Below are 23626 nucleotides of genomic sequence, written 5' to 3'. Positions count from 1 at the left end.
GGGTGTGCGGATGGGGCACCGGTGCGTACGGCAACTGCACCGCTACGATTCATAATTTTAAAGCTGCGGTCATGAGTCACTTGAGCTAATTTTCCTTTGCAGCTCTACGCTCGACAAGTGAAATCTGGTCTTTGGGCTCTTGCCTGGACAACGCTGCCTTACACTGCCCTTGCGCGGCCTTTCGTATAACTGATTAAGTGAATCATTTTCACAGCCCATTATAATTTCATGCGGTAGAGCGCTTTCTCCTCACAACAAGGATGCGAGACTGCATGCTGTCGGTGTATATTACTTAAGAAAAATGAGCATGGCTCAGTGATTTTAGGAGGTGTTTAAATTTTTTTACTACTGCTCCTTATTCATTTCACTATGCCGGGGACACAGATCATCTTACTGAGTAAAGCTCTGAGTATGTCACCGAACGCCTGCGTAACTTTATTATATCGGAGCTCCCTCTCGTCTAGTAAATCCTCGACCGATAGAATGCCTGTGTGGATCTCTGCCAGCTCTAAATCTATAGGTAATGACTAAATATTAGCCTTAGTTTTCGCCGCGTTTGCTTTTAACGTGGGGTGATGTATTTGGAATATGCAATTTTAAAAATACCCAGCAGGCCACCATTAAATGTAAGATTGTTAAGTGATACTTCTGTCACTTTATCGACAGCTGCGGAGAGACCATTCACAGTTGCGTAGCCTTTAATAGAGGTAAAGTGATTATAAAAGTGCTCTTCAACTCGTGTCTCTGTACTCACTTAGGAAGCATACAGTTGAACCACGTTACAACGAACGCCACTTCAGCGAAACAACTAATTCCTCGTCTGCGAACCATAGATGCCAATGCAACAAATTTCTCGCCGCAGCGAGCCATTTTTAGCCTTTTTCTCACTTTACCAAAACTTCAGTGGAGTCTACTAAGCGTAAAGGATTATTTTGTGATTAATTAGGCATAACGGTAACCATATCTAAATTCTCGAATATCCAGGCCGCTTACTTTAACCGAAAACGTGTGCCCATTGCAGCACTCCTGAACAAACACCTAAAGGGGCATCCTTGGTGGGTAGTGATGATGCACTGGATAGCTACCTTGGGACAAGACGCTGGTGTTATTTGCTAAGTCCGATTTACAGGCAGTCCACATTCATTCTAGATCACGCGCTCGCAGGCGCAACACGTCACGTGAAAACACAACGTTGGTCTGATTCAATCTCTCATCCATTTGCGCTTTTGTACCTTGTGTGCCTGATAGTGCCTGGCGCAACAAAGCGGAAGCTCCTGTCTGTGGAGGTGAAGGCAAGAGTATCAGCGAGGCTAAATGTGGCAGTAAAAAAATAGACATTGGAGCGGAACATGGCATCTCCATCATTAAAGTGTCATTTTTGAAGTTCCCAATTTTAAAGTTTGAAATTTGATGTTCGACATTAACTACGCGACGTGGAGCGATGAGAAGGACGACCAAGATGGCTTGGCTTACCTGCCGCAGTGGATGTGGTGGATGTTTTGAAGCCATTTGCAAATTAATTAGAGCCACAGCGACGACGTTGCGATGCAGTTATAGACTGAGTTATCGCAATGATCGCACTCTGTTATCGCAATGATTTAGGCAAGTGAAACCGACTGAATTTTTCTTTGGAAGTAAATTATTCTTTTGAGCGTGTATCGAAAATATTTACGGACACGCTTCGTCAGAATGAAAAATTCATAATTCAACGAAATAAGTCGCACTTTTCGCTGAATTTGTTGCAGCGAGGTTCCACTTTACTCACGATTACTATGGTTCTGTTTATGAGGTTTTATGAACAAGTGTACGTTATCGCTGGAGATGTGATCATATAATACCGGAGATCTTGGTACTCTCTAGAGCTTGATGAAATTGCGGATGCATGTGCTTAGGTGTAGACTACCCGTTGTTGGAAGATACCATTTCTTCCCAAAAGCGCCGATCGTCTTGTCGACATCAGTCTAGAAGTATGGTCTAAGCTGTATCAGTCGAGACGGGCCAGTGAACGAAATACATTTATTGAGAACGCACAACTCTTTTATAGACGAGGGAGGCACGTGTCAGGCTTGTCACGTGCGTCGTTCACGATACATCTTCCTTCTTGCGTGGAATAGATGCGAAGCACTTTGTTAAAGCGCAGGTGGTGCGGTGGTCTGGTAGCTCTGGTGGATGGGCGCAATGGAGGAGCCTGCGGAGCCGTTAGGCTCTCAGCCTGCCCTGTTGTAGTCACGGAAAGCTGTGCCTGCGGGGAGGATCCAGTACTACCCAGTGCCTGTACTGTTGCTGCAGCGGGTGTTGTGGGTTGCAGAGCACTTGCTTGTTCGCCCTCCGGGTCATCACGTTATGTGGCATTTTACTGAAAGAGCTCACCAGTCGCAAGTAAATGCTATCTGTTGCGAAGCAGCAGTTGGCGATCTTCTGTAACTACTCAACACGGCCTCGGTGCCACGGCTCCGGCATCTTGAGCTCGGCAATTCCATGTCCTTTCCCTCACCCTCACAACACCTCCGGCTTTGAGAGGAGGTAGAATTCTCCCTCTTAGTGTTTGCCTGGGCTCGTTTGAACACCGGCCTACTTGGCTGCAGCCCGAAGTCTGGAAGCCGAGTGCGGTCTTCTGCCCTGTAGGGGCCTAGCGGGGGAGCGGCCATCCTTGAGTGGAGTGGAATTGTATCAGAAAAGCCCAAGGCAGAAGTCATTATTTGTCTTTTCCGTTTTCTTTAGGATCGTTTTCACGAATTGGACCCCATTTTCAGAGCGTCCGTCTGAGCGCGGGAACTCCGGGCTTAACGTGACGTGTTTGAAATCGTACCTGGATGCGAAGAGCAAAAATACATAAGACGAAAACTGGGGCCCATAGTCAGTACACAGTTGAATTGGAATGCCGTATCTTGAAAAGATGACGCTTAGCTTCTCATTTACTCTACTGTATGCTGTGCGAGTCAGCTGTTCCACTTTCGAGAAGTTGGAATGGGCATCAAAAACAGACAGGTACGAGCTTTCCAATGCTGAAAAATATCAATGCCTACACGGTACCATGCATGGCCTGGTGTAGGCCTGATCATAAAATGCTCACTTTGTTTTGCGAGCGTATTTCCGGCAAACTATGCAGCTCCCTAACATTTTTGTAATATCCGCGTTCAGCCCCGGCTAGAACACCAGACATCTAGTTCTTGCTTGCCCTTATGCAAGTCCATGTGTCTCTCATGAATCCGTTGAAGAACTTCCCCGCGCGTTGACTTGAGAACAATAGCTCGTCTGCCTTTAAGAATAATTCCTCTCACCAACGACAGCTCGGACGCGAACGGCTTCATTACGCCCGTAATGTCGCCTTGCCCATCGATGTGCCGTATCACTAACTGTAAATCCGGATCATTTGCTGTTACGCCGGCCTGACGGCCCATTGTTTTTTCGCTTACCAAGTCGGACATGACTGCAACCGCGTGGACTTCAAAGTCTTCCGTGCCATCCGTGTTGTCCTTAGTCTCTGCCGTACGAGCCCTTGATAGCATGTGTACGAGAAAGGATTTCATTCCTGGTACATATTGCAGGTGAAAGTCATATGCCAGTAGCTTAAAAAAACGTTGAAGTCTGGGGCATTTCACTGATTCAATTTCTTGCAACACCAATCAGAGGCGGTAGACTGTCTGAATAACAATGCTACGTCCGTACATGAAAAGGTGAAATTGTTCACAGCGGAACGTTATTCCCATCACTTCGTTTTCGATTTGCGAGGATCTTTGTTCAGGGCTGGTCATTACACGTGACCCATAGGAAACTGGACGCCAGTTTTCACCGTGACACAGTAAGAGTGTTGCTCCCAACTCTTTTTTTATGCATCTGCCAGGATTTTGGTTTTATTCCCTGGGACAAAAATACCTAACAGAGGTCCACTGTTAGGCATGTTGCCGATGGTTCTACATTCACTAGCGTGATTGTGAGTCCATTCGAAAACAACGTCCTTTTTGATGATGTTCCGAAGAAAAGTAGTCCGTTCTGAGAGATTGGGCAAGTACTTATTGTAATTATTTGCTACACCTAGCATCCTGCGAACAGCTGCTTTATCAGTCTGATATGGAGTCTCCCTTAATGATTGAGTCAGAGCTGGATTGGGTCTTATCCCATCCTTTGTAATGACATCACCCAATTAAATTTAAGTCACGACAATCTAGCACTTGTAGTCGTTGAAGGTTAAAACTGCTCCCTCTAAAACCTGCAGCACGCTATGCAAGCGCGCATCGTGTTCTTCCTTAAACGCGCCCCATATCAGAAATCATCTATGTATACTCTCGTACGTTAGCAGCGGTCAAATATTTCATTCAGAATTTTCTGGAATAAATCCGACGCTGATGAGTTTCCGATCGGGAGCCTCGAAAATCAGTAGAGTCCGCATGAAGTACCGAACGTGCATCTAGTGTCTGTGATGTGCTCTAGAGGTATCTGATGGACATCCGACTTCGCATCGAGGAGCGAGAAATACTTAGCGCCGGCTAGCTCAGCTTCTATGTCCTCGCGCCTTGGCATCTGATAGGGCTCACGCTTTATGCACTTGGTAAAGCTTCTAAGATCCATGCAAGCGTGTAGTTTCCCGTCTTTTTGTGCGCACAATAACCAAGCGGCTCACCCAATCGGTATTGCTTGCATTATCAATGATGCCGCTTCACTCCATGCACTTCAGTTCCCCTTAAAAGGCTCCCTCAACGCCAGGGGCACACGTCGCGCTGGCTGGACAACTGGCGTCGCATCCTTCCGTAGGACCTTTGGTATTAGCGTTTGTTGCAGCCAGATCTCTGAAAAAGCCGGCAAAACTTCTTCAGAACGTTCTCACTGCTGCTGGCTGTGGTGATTCCTGCCATCACAGCACCCACTGCACGTAGAACTAGATCGAGGGACTCGCTTGCTAGTAGCCCCAGTAGAGCTTAATTTCATTTTTTGACAACGTAGAAGATGATGTCTTAAGACCGACCGTTCACAACCACGGGTAGCCTTGCTATACCAAAACGCCGAATGGCACCCCCACTCCGGCTGACTTGCACCGCTGGTAGATAGAGTAGGGGCTGGCTTGGCATCTAGTGTCTACTTTTCAATGAACTATCTGGTCAGCCACTTTCGCACTCACTACACACTTTCCACTGGCAGCCATGCTCGAAATTGTCCCATAAAGAATATTGAAGCTTTCTTCACTCTTCCTGAACTTCACTGATTTGCGGGGGCTTTTTGCAGCAGGCGGCGATGTGGTTAGAACTCTGGCACACGAACCACCTTTTTCTGAACGCTGGACAACTGCCGCGTAATGTATGGAAGCGCTTGAATCTGGCGCATTTTCGCGACTGCTTTTTGACTAGCTGTACTTCATTATCGGGCTGTGCCCCTGTCGCGTTTCGTAGTGAAGCTACTTCTTCCGCTTTGCAATCCTGCTTCGAATGCATCTTGACTAGCGCCACATGCTTAACGAGCTCTGCCCAGGCCGCGTTGTTGCTCCGTGCTTGTTTTCGGCGGTGCCGCATGCAACGCTCGAACGCCTCCCCTTCGCCTTGTGTTTTTTACCGGAACATGTATCTCTCATAACTCTCGTTCTGCTGCCCTTGGAAGTACTCTTTAAATTTTTTAACAATGGTTGTATAGTCTTGCTTGCTCTCATTCTCGAGGGAAAGAAAGTTGTTAAATACCTCCAATGCGTTCTCTCCTGTAGTGTTGAGTAGCAGTGCTGTTTTGGCGGCTACAGGTCTGAGGTCTTTTGAAGATTTCGTTGCTTGCAGAAAAACCTCGAAGCTCTGCTGGAAGAATTCCCAGTTCTTGGCAATTTTTCCCGACAATAGCAGTGGCTCCGAAAGTTTTGGCAGTTGCTCCATTGCGCACCGCGTTTCCACCACGCGTTTCAGTCTTATGCACCGGCAGACTGAAATGCCACTTCTGACACCATGTATCAGTCGAGTCGGGCCAGTGAACGAAAGGCACGTATTGAGAACGCACAGCCCTTTTATAGCCCAGGGAGGCACGTCCCGGCTTGGCACGTGCGTCGTTCACGATACATGACCTATACAAAGCTCCTGATTGTATCAACAAGTAGACATCCGTAAAAAGCAACGATGATTGCTTCGTCATGCTCTAATTACATCTTAGAATCTGCGATGGATAACAGTTAAAGCCGGATGCTTTCCGAGTAGGACACTCGTCGCCCCGTGTGAGGTCCACTTGTCGTTTGTTTCTGGTAGTCACAGTCGTACGGGCGTTCTAAATCTAATACGATAAAATATGCCTTTTGAAGTATGGCGTTCATTAGTTTCCTGTCTTCTCAAAAGCACTTAATACAATAGACGGAAAGTAGCTCTGTTGAGAACAGTAGCAGGTATAAATCAGACCTAGTTGCCTTCCTAACTTACTCGCCTGCTGGCGGTATACGCTATATACCTAATCATGAGTTTTCACTAACGTTATCAGTTGGTGACTAAAGTGAGCTTCTGTCCGCTTCTGCTCTGCATAATGCCACGTACTGGTGACAAGCCTTGTCGCCAGAAATGAAGATGCTGGCTTTAAACTCGAAAAAAATTCTTTATCGGGCTGACCTGGGCCCGAATGAATTGAGAATTGTCTGCGGCGATAACAACAATCACGTTAGCGGTCGTCGAACTAATAATGCCTTCCAATCACGTCAAAGCTAAATTTAAAAGGGACAAAGGAACATCTATAAAAAGACGTAAACGTGACTAGCACAACCTAGTACATTGCGGAAACGTACGCGACTGCTCGGGAGCTTCAGGATACATCGCGGTGCATTTTGAGTGACAGAGAAACTGATAAAGCTTCTTCTCGTGACAGCGCGCGTGGAGAAACAAAGAATGCGGAATTGATCCGCGTGAGAGTCATAGTAGCCAGACTGCATACCGGCGGCTCTTCAAATAAAGATTTCAATCGATTGCGGCAATACTTCCCCTTAAAAAGCATGAACGCGATGCTTACAAAATAAACTATCAAAGGTAAAAACCCTATATATTAAAATATTTATAGCACTCGCAACATGGTTGGAGGCACGCAACATGCCCGACTTACTTCTGGGCGCGCCCGCTGCCTTTGGGATGTGGTCGTGCCGTCGAGAATGACCTCATAGCCAAGCTGTCCGATGCGTCCAATGACTGTTGTGGTTAGAAAGTACCGCCGCAAGAGGTTTTAATCAGTCCACGGCAGCTTATTGCTGTTCAAACCCGAACTCGGTATCCCGGCCTGTACTCTGCGTCGTGTCGTCGCTAGCTGTATTGTCCGGCGTCAGCGTGGTGCTGACGCCCAGGTAGGCGGCACCATCCAGGTTCTCCTCATTAGTTGCATGCGGCAGAATTGCATCGAGCGTCGTATTGGGCTCCCTGCCGTGCAGCAGCTTGAACGATGTTGCTGTAGTGCTCTCCTGGACGGCAGTGTTATAAGCGAAGATCACGTAGTAAATGGCGACCATGTCCGCCATCGTTTTGCTGAGGAGCTCCTAAGTCCGTTGTTCCGGGGACCGTAGGCTGTTGTCCACCACTGGCTCGTTTGACTGTAGTGACAGATGACTGGCGTGAGCTCCACCGTAAATGTAGTTCCTCTGTCTGTGATAAGCAACTTTGCTGCGGGACCATTGGACAGGACTTTCGCTTCGGGGTAGCTGGTCATGTAAGGGGTTGCTATGATAATTCATTTGTTTTCCACTGATTAAGTGGGAAAGGGGCAGATGAGTTTCATCCCAATTTTTAGAGCGTTTAAGGGGGGCTGGTATTGCGTTGAGTAGATCAGCTGGTCTGATCGAAGCATCGTGCTTTGCTGACGCGGAAATGTTTCAGATAATAAGCAACGTCCCAGTCGAAAAAAACTACAGAAACTTTTCTGATGTTACGACAGAATTTCTGTGCGGTTTTTGACGAGAAACCTGTTGTGACAACAGAACATTCTGTAGTAACATCAGAAATGTCTGTAGTTACAACAGAAAAGTGCTACAGAACTACAGACAACAAAAATGTACTAGAGAAAAACTACAGAACTACAGAAAAGTACTATAGAACTACAGAAAAGTTTGATGGTTACGACAGAACTACAGGATATCTTGTCGTATTTTTGACACACTTCTGTAGTTTTTTTCGACTGGGGTCGGTACGTAACCGTGGCCAGTAATATTTTACCCCACAACCCCACAAGCCCGGCTGTGGGGATAATCGCGCAGCGCCTGAAGAACCTACTGTCTGTGGTTTTTGGCACAGTGAGAAGCTACGCGGGTCAGTTGGCTGCTAAATTATTCTTCACGACGATGTCATTGTTTTAGGCGAATTGCAATAAACGACGCTTGAACAGAGAAGAAGGGGAAGCAATCTTTCCTTCTAGGTAACCTGCCAGGTCTTCCTACGCATAGCAGTAGCGCTGATGCTGGGCAAATCGGCTGGTGCTTACCGGTTTTAAGAAGCCGTCATCGTCGTCTTGCGATGGCGGCGCGTCAACGGGCGCTCATGACAAGCAATCTGCATCGGAATGCTTGCGGCCGGACTTATATACGACTGTGATGTTGAATTCTTGGAGGCGGAGGCTCCATCGCGCAAAGCGGCCGGAGGGAACTTTTAAGTAGGCTAGCCAGCACAAAGCATGATGATCGCTCAGAACCCTGAATGGTTGTCCGTACAAATTGTAGGAAATTCTGATGTGGCCCAAATAATGACTATACATTCTTTCTGCGTCTTGGAATAGTTGTCTTCAACTTTCTAAAGGGAACTGCTAGTGTACACGATAACTTGATCCTGTCCACCAATTTTCAGAACGAGAACGGCGCCTAAGCCAAAGCTGCTTGCGTCGGTACGTATTTCTGTAGCCGCGTTTTCGTCGATGTCTAAAAGGACAGGAGGAGACTGTAAGCGGTGCTTGAGTTCCTCGAGGCTCCTCGAGGTTCCTCGGTGCTTGAGTCCCTCGGTATTCGAGGCTTGCCAAGAAGACAATGGCATCTTTCATGCACACCAGAGAAATCTGCTACTTCAAACGCGCCAGCACAGTGGCCGTTGCCGTTCAAATGTGGCTGGGGCGGAGCGGACAATAAATGGCATCAGCTTCAACCCGAATAGGCCGTCTGGTTAATGAATGCGGTCTTCTCGCGAGCTCTCTTATCGACCTAAAAAGATCCATCGGTTAGATATACCTTGCATTACAGAGCCGGTCCAATGCGTCTTCGATGCGCGAGAGAGGGTACACATATTTCGTTATGCTGTTTAGGCGGCGGTAATCGATGAAGAAAGGAAGTGTTCCTCGTCTCCGTAACCATAACAACTGATGCTATCCAGGAGCTTTTTGATGTCTTGGTGACGTCATCACGAAGCATAGCACCGATTTGTTCTCCAATGGCCTGGCGTTTAAGGTTGTTCGCGTTGGGGTGTAGGGCGGCGTAACGCTGCAGCATAGTTTATCTTAGTGGGCTGTCGAGATGGATCAGTAGTCTGAGGAACGCCCAGTGCCTGCTGAACCCCTTTCCGCGCGAAGTCCGCATGGGTCGCTAACTGAGGTTGTTGCGATAATGGAAGCAGCAGGCGTAGCTCTTCTCGAAAAACCTCGGGGATAAGGTCTCGCAGAATGTCTCAGCGTATATGTAAGGCGTCATAATGGTGTACCGATAGTGTTTTAAGAGGCCGGCTGTAGAGTTGCGTCCGTGCTTCTAAGATCGTTTCGATATTCGCTACTTTGTGGCAGACCTCGGCAACACCTTTTGGCAGCTGGTGAAGTAGACCTGCAAATACCTGATTTTCCACATCGCGCATCAACAGGTTCACGTTGGTTTCCTCTGTCATGTCGGGATCTGCGTGGCCGAAGAGGCGATTCATCGTCTGAACGTATGCCAGGACTTGCTTATTTGGGAGCTGAATTTTTAATTGGAGGAGGGCCTTCACTCTTTCTGTCCGAATGGAACCTGCAAACGCCGTCTAAAACTCCGCTTTGAATGTCTCTCAGTCCTTGAGAGCAGTGTCATTATTTTTGAACCAGGTTCGTGCAGGTCCTTGAAGAGCAAAGTAGACTTGCCTGTGTTCCGAAGCGCCGTTCCAGCCATTGAACGATGCCACGTGGTCGAAAAGTTCTGTCCGGTATTCCGTACCTTCACTGGGCAGTCTTTTGCAGAGAGGGCTTCTGGAGTTTCACGGAGACAACCTGTGCAGCAGACTGGGGCATTATCAACGTTGAGACTTCCGCGTTCGAACAAGGTCCTGCAGCAGACCGTGTTCGAGTTGGCGTCTTTGAATTCAGCGCCTGGCTCGTGACCTGTAGGCAAGTCCGCAAGGGCGACAGGAAAGATGCTGAGGTTTTCGCTTGAAGAAGTAGTCCGGATCTCAAATGGCAACACCTGCACTAGTTGTGACGTTGTGGTGACAAACCCCGTAGCCACAAATAAAGATACTGGATTTGTACTCGAATGAAACTCTTTATTGGGCTGACGCGCCGCCCAAAAGAATTGAGCGATCGGCGGCAGCGATAACAACAATCGGGTTTGTCGGTCGTCGGAATACGAATGGCCGTAGAACCCGTCTACGCTTACTTTAAAGGGGGTGGAAACAATTAGATAAATCTGCAAACGGTGATTAGCACAACCTATAACAATGCGGAGACATACACGAGTTGCCGGATTCTTCGAAACACATCTCGGTGCATCTTGCCGACAAAGAAACTAATAAAGCTTCATCTTGCGACAATGAGCATAAAGAAAGAGAGAATACATAGATGATCCGCGTGGCAGAGTAGGAGTGATAAGGCGGCATGCGAGCGGCTCTCGAATAAAGAACAAATAAAGATTTGAACGGATTGCGGAAGTATGGATGGTAGAGACAATGAAAAAAGTGCCATGTTTATAGGCGTTGAAGAACTCACGTTTTCAATATTCCGTCTAAAAACTAAGGCCTATTCTTGAAGAAGAAAAACCTTACCAAAACCTAACGTGTCCCGCAGAAAGGAGTAGAGAAATGGTAAGTGCCATTGCAAAAATATGCCCCTTTCCTAGACTTTCTCCGCTCATATTTGTCATCTTTATTCATCATTTTATCTGTCTCTAAAATAGACCAGCTGACGCTGCCGTAGATTTTAAACAGATATTCAAAATCTTTGCAATTCTCGTCACTCCTCACCTAGTCCCAGCTGCGGAAGGTATCGATTAACATAAAGAACAGATCTAAAGGGCACGCGAAATATACTTATGTAAAACCTTTTCATGAATTTAGCAGAGAATAATTTTAGCACATTCGACTCAAATTTAAATGTTTTGCAAGTCCATAATGTACGAATTATAATTGCAAATTGCTCCTGACAACGGCTCCAGGCGTACAACGACAAATCTCCGACCACAGACTTCCCCGATGAGGTCATTAGGGTTGGATGCCGCCACATCACGCGGGAGGGAGATTGCATGGCGGGGAACATGTTAAAGCGAACGTTTACTAACCTGGCGCCAATTTCGTCAAGTCGGCCAGAATTGCTACAAAACCATGCTCCTGACGGCATGACACGCGCGCTCGGCAGGTGCATCGGACCATTTTAATATCCGATGGCACATCCCGTTACTCGCTGACTCGGCACATACGCCTAAGCAAATTATTCACCACTTGTGCGTCGCGTGAATCGCTCGCCCTGCAGGTGCACCTGACCACGTGACTGGCCGCTCGCCTTACATAAGCATAAACAGTACTAGGTGCTTCGCAGAGCTGTATAGTGCCGGTTGTAGGTTCAAGTCGTTGGACGACGTTAGGTCAAATCCGACAACCCAGTGGAAGCTGTGGTCCGGAAACAAGCATTCCAAGAGTAGCATGATAAACTGAAATGGAGCAATACCCCTTTCGGACAGCAATTTGGATCTGATGTTCCAAACGTTCCCGCTGGGGGACACCTAGAAGTTTCGGACGTTCAAACAATGAAATATTCCCCACAGTTCGCTGATCATAGGACAGTAATTCCTTCAATCCGCACAAGAGGCAAATAATTGTCAAGTGTAAAGCAATTAAGGCTTGCCAAGATTTGAACAATAAAATATTAAGTGAAGCAAACCTATGTCCAACCATCAAATGTTAGGTTCATATGTCGCGGTTGAGCCCAGTTGAACTTCAGGTAGATTAGTTGCGCAGGTTCTGGCTTAATCAGGTGATGCTCAAGCTTTCGCTTACATAAGTAGGGTTAGCTGAGCTAAGCTGAAATATTTTTCAAAATTTGTTTGCGGGCGAACGCAGGCTCAGTTTAGGGGACAGTGAGGGAGCATCATTTTCGTCGCTCATATGTTTTTTGCTAATTACGTTATCTAATTGGATATTTTTCCCTTCAGGATAGGATATATGAAATAGCTAGTTCTCGTGAAAGTATTTATTTGTTTAGTAAATCGCTATTTATTGACCCTTAGCGTATATTTTCATGTGGGACAGATAATATAACTCTACCTAAGACACGTACTCCTGACCTTGCCTTGCGTACAACCATTTTTGCTTTGCTGTATGCCTCGCATTCTGCTCAGGCCACTTTTTACTTCCTTTCTTTTTCATGGCGAGCTGTTTACATTGACAATGCGCGTCTGCTTTAACAGTGCTGTATTTCAACCGAATAGCCTTTTTTTTTCTTCAAGAACTTCTCTATAGAGAGATTTTCCAAAGTCGGCTATGTAAGGCATATATATTCTCGTTCTGTGGAGAAAAACCAAAGAACAAGAGCAAAGAAGATGCCCATTAGAATCTTCTTTCTCGAAAGGTGGTTCTAGAAGTAGGAATTACTTTGAGAAGAGTATTAAAATATTTTTTAAGTTCAACATACAACTGGTAAAGTCGCACTTCTTTAAACCCGGTTGTAAATAAGGCGGAAACCTCTCCTTAATTAAACAAAAATAAATGCTGGAAAGGGCACTTACGTTGTAAGAAATGCGAAGACCGACGTGGTCGTAAAACTTAATAATAAGTCGATCCTCTTCACTGTTTCTCTGCGTTGAGAAAGATACATCCTTAATGATAATAAAATTTTGAAAATCCAGATTATATATTTTTGGTTCACTATATTATAATATCAAGGCCCCTGCGCGTTTCGTTTGCCCCATATTTAATGCGCAGTCTACCAATGATTCACCAAGCTCTGTGATAAAAATATCTGATTCCTTAATTTCGGATCTTAAAATTAAACAATAAAGAAATACAAAACAAACACATTACACATTTTTGTATTTTTCCCTTTGTTTTTATGCTAATGTCGCTAATGTATAGCCCTTTCTCACCGTTGTCTTCCCCCTTATGTAATGTCCTTGATAGGGATCTTTAAGGTAATAATAATAAATGATGATGATGCTGGAGCCCCACCCAGTGACGGGTGACAGTATAGTTCATAAAACTGAGATCTCAAGCTTAAAAATTTGAACAATGCTGAGAAAGAGAGAAGAGAGACCATTTTTCATTGAGAGGGCAGTGGCGACGAGTTTGTCATTCACTCCAGGCGGCCAGCTTTTGCACTCTCGCAGAACTCTCGCGGTCTTTCTGAGGTCCGCGAGTGTACGGCCAAGTTTTCACTGACGAGAACAATTTCCTATTTTTCAAGCGAGGCAGATGTGTCCTGATTTGCGGAGACGGATCCTGCGCAAAGTCCAAAGTTATGCTGCTCAAACGTGGTAGGCTCGCCGCACAGTTTGCAGCACGGTTCTTTTGCTTCTCGTACGACTTATAAATCGTAGGTAAATTGTGGAATCCGTGATGCCACCAGCTGACCTCCGCCGACGTAACCGAGAAACTGACCAAGTGTGTCGCCTAAAACCGTACTATGACCCGTGTGTGTTTTTATCGCCGTGAGCCGTCAGCATGATTCGTCTCTTCGCCGGGGTAACTGTAAACAGGAAGATGACCTCCGGCAGCAGGCGCACCACAAGCGCATGGCGCGAGATCGAGTTATTGATACGAAAGAGTAGGACAGTCTCTTTTCCGAAGCTTCTCTCGGGTCTTCAACATTACGAGGTACCCCGTTCCAAAATATTCAATTCTAACTTTGAATAATTAACCACCTGATTAAATAGCTAATTTGCATGAACTGACGAAATGGCTCATCAATTTCTATAAAACCGAATACATGTCCAAATGTTTTATTTGATATATTGTGATATCAGTAAATAACTAATTCATCTATACCGTGAAATCATGCGTAAATTCAAATGTAAATGACCAATTCATTCTATTAAATAATAATCGATTATTGCCTATTATTCAACATTTTCGTCAACCGTAAGTTATTAGCACTAATGACATATTCGTAGGACGAGTCACACAAGAAAACTTAATATTATGCCAGCCTATTCGTGTGTGTTGTGTAAGGTGGTGCAATAAAAAAGAAAGCGAATTCAAACGATTTAATATTACTTATGGTTGTTTCAAAAACTATAAAATACGCATACCGTGAATGATTAACAGTTCGTGCTTGCACTCTTTGTTGACAAGCTCCCGTAGGCTGTCTGCGGACTGATTATGCAACTCATAAAACAAGAACTGGTAAGACATTATTGGCCAGGAGCCCCAAACGAGCTGCGCAGCTGGAAGGCTGAATCCGGAGGAAATCTGTTAAAGGCATTGAAAGGGCTAAAATGATAAGAAGGCTATCTGCACAGAACTGCAGCGAAAATATTTAGAGGGTTTCTTAGATGTCTCTTAAGAGGAGAATAGCGAAAGCTTAACTTTTCTATCCTATAATTTGCCTCCCATCGTTAGCCTCTTGTCGGGATTCGTTGCAGCGCTACATATAATTATAACCTGTATACAGGAAAGGAAAGACGCTGCATTTATCTCACTTTTTCCGGAGTTTGAGTTTGGATGGTACCCCATCGCCCTTGTCGCGTGACGTTCTTTGGCGCTCGTTTAAGTTTGGCATTGCAGATGGCAGTGAAGCATCCCGCTTCGGCCATTCAGAACGCCGCAAAAACGAGACACATTTTGTCCATGACAGCATGAGCCATTAAAGGCTTTCACCTTAAAAGAAAATAACTTCCACAGGTGGCTGAAGCGAAGGTATTAGAGCATTCGAGAGGTTCAGAGCATCTGTGATGTGGATTTTTTAAACTGTAAGAAGCACGAGTGAGAACTTACGGCAGGCCCTCAGCACTATCGGTGAGTGCGAGATGACGCGCTGCGTCGCTGAAATAATGTTAGGTCTCTTGCGATATGAGACTGCTACATAAGGACAAGAGCAGCCGACAGGAGCGGAGAAGTGTGTATGGCGGGACGATTGGGGAAGGTTTATTGCGAAAGTGCTTGTTGTTTCCTGATTTGTGTCATCAGTTTGGGCCGGCAGTGTGTATCGATAGAGCATGAGATGAGGTCATGCCTCACGAACTGTCAATCATCCATTGTATCTTTGAACGGGTAAGTACTGTAACAGTTAATAAAGAGCTCAGTGATTAGGTATTTTTAAATCACCGGAATGTTTAAATAGTTGTTTATTATCAAATAAACGAATTTATTTGTTGTTGTTTATAATTTAAATGGTCATTTCACTGATTAGCTGAACGATGTAAAAAGTTGACTGGCCATTTATTCAAAAAGGAAATTACATATCATTTCGGGTAGAAAAAAATTGTATTACAATATGAGGGTAACTTTTCTCTGAACGAAATAAATACTTACTGCAGGCAGACCATTATTTAAATCGATGGTCACTTACGCATTAAGGTGGCTTAGTTGATTATTAATTTAGTCGATAAGTACCTACATCCAGTTACTTTATTTGCTATGAAAAATGTATAGGTTAGGGAGAAATATATGTTAGGAAAGCAAAAGTGTGAAGAAGCAAACATGCGGCAACATACACGGAAGCGGTAAGAGAAATGCTCTCGTATTACGGCATCTAAGCAGACTCCTAGTAACCCTGGTAGGTTTATTTGCATAGGTCTACCGTGCTTTGTATAAAACGTATGACGCATTCAACAGTATTCGAGGCCTTTAAAAAAAGCATACAGGATGCATTGTCAGTAACATCATGAATCATACTTTTGATCGTCTCTGCTTAAGGAATTTGGGCGCTAATGGGCTTCACTATATAATTCACTACGTCCTTTTGCGAGTGGCGAAGGTTCAGCCTAGTTGGCTCACAAATAGTTGCAGCTTGCTAGTAGCGGAACCAGTTTGTTGGAGCACCGACTCCCGAAAGCGCCATCTACCTAATAGCTTGTTCCAATCACAGTGCAAAACTTCCTTAGTAATGTATTTGAAAATTATCTATATTATAATTCTAGATTGATAGTAGCGGAACCAGTTTGTTGGAGCCCCGACTCTCGAAGGCACCGTCTACCTCAGAGCTTGTTCACATCAGAGTGTAGAACCTCCTTAGTGATGTTGGTTTTGAAGATTATATATGTTACGAATTCAGCTTGATAGTAGCGGAACCAGTTTGTTCGAGTCGGCAATGAGAAAATTACTTTGTTTTCTTTCCTGTGAAGTGTGCTGGTAGATGAGGTAATTCTCTGAAAGGAAACAAGCAGCAAATCGTTCGGCATCAGTCGCTGACAGCAGAGAACACAGCGCAGTCGAGGCCTGTCGGCACAGACAACCGGCATACGAGGTGGCACCAAAGGGCGCGGATCGGCATAATTGATGTGTGCATTTCCACTTTTAGGCTCCAGATCATAATCAAATACCACCTCCACTACTTAACTTCTTGTTCATGTGAACATCGCAGTCAAGCCGTGCTCGACGAAATTAGCTTCAGCGTGCATGTAAGTAGATAAACAATAGGTAATTGTCGCTAAAGGTATAAGTTGATTTCAAGTTAACGTAATTATAGGAGGGGCGGCAGAATTTTTCGTCAGGAGATGCGAATGGGGTTAAAGTATAGTTGCAGTTTGCGTAAAACCTGGTGTAGGAACCACATTGATACTGATGAGGCCGTCATTTATCTTTTGCCATGTAACTGAGGTGCGTCTGTGCATTTCGTTGCTTGAGTCAGCATCGGGATGAAACTGCCCCACTCATCGACGACTTCATTGGAGGACGCTGTTATAAGCATTGAAGAAGGCAGCAGTTGACACTGCTACTGTTGGACTATTTATTCAACCCATTCACGTCAGCTCTTGGTAGTGGTGGTTGTGTGCGTGATGATTCCGCATGCCTGTAGCCTAATCTTCACCGCGGATTGTGGGCGCTGTGGTGCTTTATGCCGTGTACGCATGTTTGGTGAATTGAGTGTTGGATTTGGGTTGAATTTTAACGATCTGCTAAAAGTGGCCCTCAGAGCTCACATTATTTATTCCAAAAATATTTTTCTGGTGTTTTCAGTCTATTTCCGAAATCATTTGCTGTCTTGCGTACACTGATATAAATTCATTTGGCACTGGTACCTTCTACTGCAGCCATTATCAAAGCAGCGTATTTTCTTGGAATGCATGTATGTAAAGAACTGCAAAACTACATATGTTAATATTAGGTAAACTTTAGCTATGTCGCATAATTTTCGCGCCAAGTGGCGGTCAGTGCGGCAGTGTTTTAACGTTTTAAGCCTAGAACTTTTGGCTTTTAAGAAGGTATGACAAGACGTTTTTTGAGGCATTTCTGCTTGCACCTTTTGCCTGTGATGTTTACTGCAATTAAAATAACATTTGTTGAAAGAATTTTCTAAAAATGCCATTAAACCTTGCTATACCGTTAACTTTGTAGGCAGGAAGTTTTTTTTGCCCGTTCAGTCAGTGCTCAGCTAGTGACATTAAGTATGGAGTCCAGAGGAAATACAATGTGAGTATTCAGCTGCTATAGTGAAATAATGTATTTAAGAAACACTTGACACGATGCTCCTCATATACTTCGATTACACTCATTTTTCCATTAGTCGTAACTCTACTCGGAGATTTGTAACCCCGTTCCGAAAAATAGCTTCAGATCTGATGTTTAAATACCACCGACCTAGGTTACCGCAAATAAGTCGGGAAGATGCAAATGGTAAACTTCCCATAGAGTACTAATATAAATTCTTTTCATTAGGTTAAATATGTGCAATAGTTCACCGAATGGCATATGTGAAATTTTTAAACTGGTATTATATTTAAAACGTTTGCAGAAACTTTATTTTATTGCTAGCATACAGTGAGAACTTACTTATTTACTCTACAAAATTTAGTATGGTTCTGAACTCTACATCTAGGTTTTGCATGAAGGCTCTCCAAAATAAAAATACAGCAGATGCAGCTGCTGTGCCAAAGGCTTCAAACACATATGTGGCGACTCACATGAGGAAAGGAAGAAATTTACGCACATCAAACTTGTCTTGCGGAGTAGCAACTTCCTTTGCGTCTTGACGTTTTCCGCGCCGCATTTTCAGGCACTGAATCTTCTTTTTGAAGTTTTTTTTTGTTGCTTCTGTCCACTGGTTGGCTCCGACTCTAGGAATCCACACTCGACCTGTAGACATGGTGCATAGGAAATGACCAATAAAATTTCATTGAGATATATAATAGATACGGAAAAAGGCCACACTACAAACCCTTACTGGTGAACAATTTAACAGTGGAAAAAAAACAAAATCACATTACTTACATTATTATTAAGACACCGCCAATATATATGCAGAATAGGAGTTCTTCAATAATATTGTTAAGGTTTATTTACAAAGTGGCTCTGGACCTTAGCCTGATGTGCTGTTGTTGTTGTTGTCCAAATAACTTATGGCACATACCCACAGAGGGGGATCGGCCAAGAATTGGGTATCAAAGAATATATATATTTTTTTTATTATACTTGCATAAAAAAATGATTTGAGGGATAGAGGAAAGGAAACAAAACGGGAAATAAGTGAAATATAAAATGAAAAGTGGTAACACTCACGGGAGATTGACACTACAATTGTAGAACAAGTGATGTTTAAATATTTAGCAAAGCAAACGATTTGAGTCCAGTAAAAAAATTTGCATAGCGGTAAAAACAGACCTGTGACTGTGCCCAAGGATGGTGGCGCCAAATGATAACAATGTCGGGCTGCTTAAACTAAAGCCAAGCTGTTGCAATGGCCTTTCCATCAACTGTTTTCTCAACGTAGTAAAGCGGCGGCAAAACAATAAAAAGTGATCTAATATTTCTTGTTCACCGCAAAATGCGCAGACGCGAGACAGTGCCAAACCGGACCTGTAAAGATAGAAATTTAAAGGTGGGATACGGCATCGCAGCCTTGTTAGTGAAATCTCAAGTTGCCGTGAATGACGATTTTCTATTCCAAGAATAATTTAGATGCAGGTAGTCATCAGATCTTAAAAGATGCCCATTTTTTATATTTATTAGAACGTTTCTTCGAAACCTCGCTGCGGTGATGTACGCGGTTGCCGGAAGGATAGATAATACGGGGCCATTAAGGGACTCTTTTGCCAAATTGTCAGCATATTCATTTAGAGTCACATTGCTGTGGCCTGGTACCCATACCATATGTACAATTTTCAAATGTCTAGGGATCAGGGAGACAAAGGTTTTTACTATTGCAGAATCCACCGACGAAGAGAGAGATGAACACAAGGATAGAGAGTCGGAAATTACAGCCACTTTAGAAAATGAGGAGTCTAATTTCTGTAAAGCGAGTACCACCGCCAGAAACTCCGCTTCAAAAATTGGGGTGAAGTCCGGAAGCCGAACAGAAAAAGACCAGTCTAAATGTGGACAATATATACCCACACCCGCCTTTTCATTACTTAGAGATGCGTCAGTAGCTACAACTAAATTAGCAGAAAGGCTTCTTAAATGATCTTCTAATAATCCGTTTAGAATAACGGATGATAAGTTTTTAGCATTATTCGGGAATATGTCGTCAAAGACAATTTCAATAGATGAACCGATGGTTTGTATGGGTAGAATACTAGGAAGAGAAACATTTGAAGGGTCCAGCAAATTTTTGACCGTAACAACCTGCGGGGTGTGAAATTTAGGCCAATGGACACCGAAAAAGGAGGTCGGTTGACAGCAAAAAATAGACATAGATCGGTGAAACTCTGATTCACATATCCTTAAGTACGTCTGAACGGTTAGAATTTGTAATCTATATATCAAGGGTGGAATCCGGGCTTCAAGGTAGAGCACATTGTTGGCAACAAATTTTGGAAGTCCAAGACACAACCGTAGCGTTTCTCGCTCCAAGAGAACAAGCGACCGAATTTTATAAGCTGCTGATCCTGAAAACAAGACTGAACCGAACTCTAAATTTGGACGCACATACATAACATAAATCATTAAAAGGACATCTCTCCGCATTCCAGACCTGGGACGACTAATTCGGCGCAACATGCCCACGGCCCGAGCCCCTTTCGTAGCAATATGGTTAATGTGGGGCTGCCCTGAAAAATTATCATCATAAGTGACCCCTAAATACTTTAATGATTCAACTTGTGGTATTATTTGCTGCCGATACATTACAGACAGACTTACAGAATCTTTTATATTGAATACGAGGACTGCGCTTTTGTTCACATTTAATGTGAGACGCAAGCCACACAAGCAATTCTCAATAGAGTTTAGGTACATTTTCAAGTGGAGTTAAAGGGATTGAATATCTGATGCAGTTGCAAAAAACGCAATATCATCCGCATATACGTAAGTGCGAACGTCATGATTAACTGGAGTTGAGCTGAGTAGTATGTTGAAAAGGACTGGTGAAAGGACTGCTCCTTGCGGCACTCCCCTGGCTTGCTTATATCTGCCAGAATGAACGCCATTTAATGCACAGTAAAACTCTCGGTTTTGGAGGAATTCAGATATCCAGGCTACTAAATAATGTGGAAACTGAAGAGATTTTAATTTTTGCAATAGTGCTATGCTCAACACTATCATAGGCTCTGGCTATATCTAGCGATATCAAGGCAGCGTGCCTTTTTTGGCGCCGCGCTAAACAAACTCGACTTTCGAGATCAGCATGCGCATTCCAGATGGAACACTTTTGACGGAAACCAATTTGGCAAGGGCTGAGGATATTTTCTTTATTCATGAATTCCGAAACACGTATAAGTAAGAATCTTTCAATTCATTTTACAATGTTTGATGTTAATGCAATTGGTCTAATATTATCAATGGTCTAGGCACCGGCTTTATTTTTAAGTAAAGGAATTATTTTGGCAAGTTTCCATTCTGGGTGTATCCAAGCATGTTTGATGGAATAATTTACTAGCTCTAATAACGTTTCAGGTGACTCGTCAAAAAGCATTAACATTTTTGAAGTTACTTTATCAGGACCGGGAGCAGCGGCTGGTAATATCATAACTATAGGAGAAAGCTCAGAAACGGAAATTTGAGGATCATTATTAACTGGTTCCATTGGCATTACAGATATCGAGCCCGAAGGAAGTACAGACGAGAAACGCTTCTCCAGTCCTTTGGCAATGGTTCAATTGTGTCTATTGCTTCATGGAGAGTCAAAATAAAGGAATGTAGATTTTGTGCTTGGGGAATCTTTTTCCGCGAGCGTAAAAAACTAAAAAGAGCAGTTCAATTGCCAGATTTAGAGAGGAAATCAAAATGCTTAGCATCATACTTGTCCTTCGCTTTTGCAACTGTACGTTTAAAAGTAGCTGCAATGAGCTTGTAATCCTGCCAGTTTTTCGGCCACTGGTTGTGGAGAAGCTTTTTCTATGCCGCCTTTCTGCGTCTGTAATCTCGGGAACAATCAGCATTCCACCAAACAGCTGAAGTATTCACCTTTGAGCTCCGTACCAAGATCTCAGACTTCTTACGGCAATCCTCAATCACCGAGCATAAGCGTTTTGATTTTTGTTCTTCATCCGTATTAGTCAATGACTCAAGATTAGAGCGTAACGTTAACTGAAAGTTATTATAGTTGATGAATGACTTCAACTGAGAAATCGCTGGAGTTACAGGGCGATTAACCTCAAACGCAATCGGTATGTGGTCACTAGAGGTGCCACAATCAAGTGTCGACCAATTATTAACGAAAAGACTGGGAGAGGTAAAAGGTAAATCTAACACAGATTGACTGTGTTTTCTTATGAAAGTGGCCGAGCGCGAATTTCTACAGGAAAAGTTATTATTTGTTATCCAATCCCAAAGACGCTTGCACACAACTATCTGTCTTGTAGCCCTATCACACAGGATGCGATTAAAACCACCAGCCAGAAGAACTGAGTTTCGACAATTAACTAATAGCAGATCTAGAGGTTTTGTATCGTGTACACCGCTAGGGAAATAAGCATTCACTAAGGAAAACGGACAGTGCCCTGGAATTTCAAAGTCTAGGGCCAATATCTCACAATCTATAGAAGATAGCTGGAAAGAAATCTTAGCCCTGTGACAAAATTTTGTACAGACAAATGTAATTAAACCTCCTCCTTTTGATTGGCGATCTTGTCGGAATTAATGATAATTTTGTAAATAGAAATGCGTTTCGGCTGTTAGCCAAGTTTCTTGAAAACTAATTATGTGTGGATTATATTGAGAAGAAATGTAAACTAAATCTGTTGAAGCTGTTAGAATTGAACGACAGTTCCAATGGATAACTCTTAGTGCCCCTATGATTGCGAAATCTGGGCAGCCGCAACTGCCTGCCCCAAAATATTATCCTCCGTCTTTGATGTATGCTGATGTTTCTTTGATTTTGGTTGGGACCACGGAGAAGAATGGTTGGACATTGGAGACCCACACCGTTTTAGAATTCTTACATCTGATTCCACCATCTCTGCGTCATTAATGTTTCCATCGTCATCTGGAGGAGCAGCCTTGTGAGGCGAAGCAACAGTAGTGCTTTCAAGCAGTTGAGAGCTTTCAGAGGGCATGTTTGCTATGGAAGGGGGTGTTCCTGATTGCAGGGCTTGCGTTAGCTGAACTGCCAGAACGTTATAAAAACACTCTGTTGCAGTAGCAACTATTGGGTCGACCATTTTAGTCATTGATGCTTCCACTGCAGTCATTATCGCCTTTGAGATTGATGCATCCAGAGGAACAACTGATCGGGCTGACAGACCTGCATAACCATGTAACCGCTCCTCAACCTCTGTTATAGCCTCACGACGCGAACAGCGTTTTCTATCTATTACTTCTAGAATTTGCAGCTCCTGTTTTCGAGATGGACACTCCAAGGAGTTTGCAGCGTGGGCTCCACCGCAAAGGCAGCATTTGTCGTTTTGTTGTGAACATGATGACGAATGATGACCATCGCCACATTTGGAACACCGCACGGAGGACTTAAAACCACGAGCACTGTGTCGTTTTGTTGTGAACATGATGACGAATGATGACCATCGCCACATTTGGAACACCGCACGGAGGACTTAAAACCACGAGCACGGTGACCATATCGCCAGCAATTAGTGCACTGCAGTGGCTTAGATTCAAGAGGATCCACACGGAAGATCAATGGCCATGCTTTTATCTCTAACGGGCATGAAGTTCCTGCAAATGTGACAATCACCGACTCTGTTGGTACCCGCGTATTATTAACCTCCCGGCTGCAACCATACACCGCTACCACACCAGCCGCCGAAAGAAGGTCGAGGGTCTCAGCTGGAGTTAAAGAAGAGTCTACTCCTCGGACCAATCTTTTTGTGCATGCAAGATGAGTAGGGATAAAGCTGCTCACCTGAAGCGATCCAAATGAATTGCATTTAAGCAGATCCTTCACGCAATTGAGGTCTGGAGATCGGCACAGTATCCCGCCACGCCCAAACTGCCTCACT

General features: G+C 44.1%; 1 protein-coding gene across 1 annotated transcript in view; it reads right to left on the bottom strand.

Moving 5' to 3' along the window:
• Positions 1-23626, bottom strand: part of LOC146174407 (neprilysin-like) — a 195351-nt gene that overhangs the window by 12638 nt on the left and 159087 nt on the right. The window contains exons 14-15 of the mRNA XM_084585389.1: positions 18223-18368; positions 12866-12934 (exon numbers count right to left, since the gene is read on the bottom strand). Of these exons, the coding sequence (XP_084441515.1) occupies positions 12866-12934; positions 18223-18368 (215 nt within the window). The remainder of the gene's footprint in view (positions 1-12865; positions 12935-18222; positions 18369-23626) is intronic.

The sequence above is a fragment of the Amblyomma maculatum genome, chromosome 11 (genome assembly GCF_055883805.1).
Source record: "Amblyomma maculatum isolate TAMU_Amacu chromosome 11, ASM5588380v1, whole genome shotgun sequence".
Taxonomy (NCBI): domain Eukaryota; kingdom Metazoa; phylum Arthropoda; class Arachnida; order Ixodida; family Ixodidae; genus Amblyomma; species Amblyomma maculatum.
Note: the sequence above shows the minus strand (reverse complement) of the source record. Positions and strands in the feature narration are given on the sequence as shown.